General features: G+C 39.4%; 1 protein-coding gene across 1 annotated transcript; it reads left to right on the forward strand.

Annotated features, from left to right (window-relative positions):
- Nucleotides 1-137: 137 nt before the first annotated feature.
- Nucleotides 138-1,175, forward strand: EIN_131610 (hypothetical protein; the record flags this gene model as incomplete). The annotated part of the gene is made up of 1 exon (XM_004261055.1): nucleotides 138-1,175. A coding segment is annotated over one exon (1,038 nt), but the record flags the coding sequence as incomplete, so codon positions are not given.
- Between the last annotated feature and the right edge of the window lie 57 nt (nucleotides 1,176-1,232).

Below are 1,232 nucleotides of genomic sequence, written 5' to 3' on the forward strand. Positions count from 1 at the left end.
CGCTACGATGATGTGAAAGCTACAACTTCGCTAAACAGTTTGATAAATTGTGAGCACCTTGACTTCAATTCGATCAACGAAAAGACGTCGAGCAAATTAAAAGCGCATACGACCGGTCAGTCATATTTGTGCATTTCATGAACAAACCATTTAACAGTTGGTGTCGGTACTTCACCGAGTGTATTGATTTACTCCAAGTGGTCGACTTCAAAACACAAAGCAATCAAAACGAATTCAAAGGATTTTTGACACGGTTGATGTGTCAATGTGGGGTGATGCAAGCCTCTAAAGAGAGTGTTGACGCGCTTGAGATATGTATATCAGGGTATTGTCGACACGCCCTCCAGATCTATAAGAACACCCATTTTCCTATTTCAGTGTTAGAACAACTGCGGGACACTTTACTAAAGGTTGCAGAAACGAAGGAATTCCTTGGAGATGTGATGGTCAACCTAATCTGTTCCATTCGACTGTTTATGACAACGAAGAATTTTGAAGACCCATCGAACCAAATAGAGTTTCAGTTGTATGTGTTTAACTTGAGGAAGTGTGTGGACAACATCTCGACATTTCTGCGGACACTTCTTCTGGTCGACTCACAAAGGAAGTGCTTGTTGCAAGACATTTTAAAACTCATTTTGATGCTCAACGAGGAATTTTCGACGATGTCGCAAACGTGGGATACAAAGGCATTGAACTCAAGACTTACAACACTTGAAAACTCGTTTGTGAATGAAGTACAGAAGGTCCTCAATTTTGACGATTATTACATTTCGAAAATGCTGTTTTTCCATAAACTTGTTGTGATCTTAGAGAATGTCGTATCGAAGAAGACTGGTGAATTACGACCACTCGCTGCAGAGAAAATAGTGTTAGAACTGCAATGTTGTTTACAACAAGCGGTGAATGCAAACAACGTGCTCTTTGTGTTTCGACCAGACAGGATATGCTTTTCGTCCAGTGGGAACACATTACTCTCAAAACATGTGACATCATTGGTCGAAGCGTGTTCCGAGTTTGTAAACGTTCTTAAGAACGCAACAACAAAAGCAAATGAAAGTAACAACAATGATAAAAAGGCTGAAGAAGTGACACCAAGTGTAATTGATGGTGTGGAGAATGATAAAGAAAAGACTGTTGATTTAACGTCACAAATTCTCATGCAAATTAACAGAGTCATTTTACGACTTGATGACGTCCTTGCAATATTAATTCCAATACACAACAAACTA

Source organism: Entamoeba invadens (genome assembly GCF_000330505.1).
Source record: "Entamoeba invadens IP1 unplaced genomic scaffold scaff_1105074724651, whole genome shotgun sequence".
In the NCBI taxonomy this organism is placed as follows: domain Eukaryota; phylum Evosea; order Mastigamoebida; family Endamoebidae; genus Entamoeba; species Entamoeba invadens.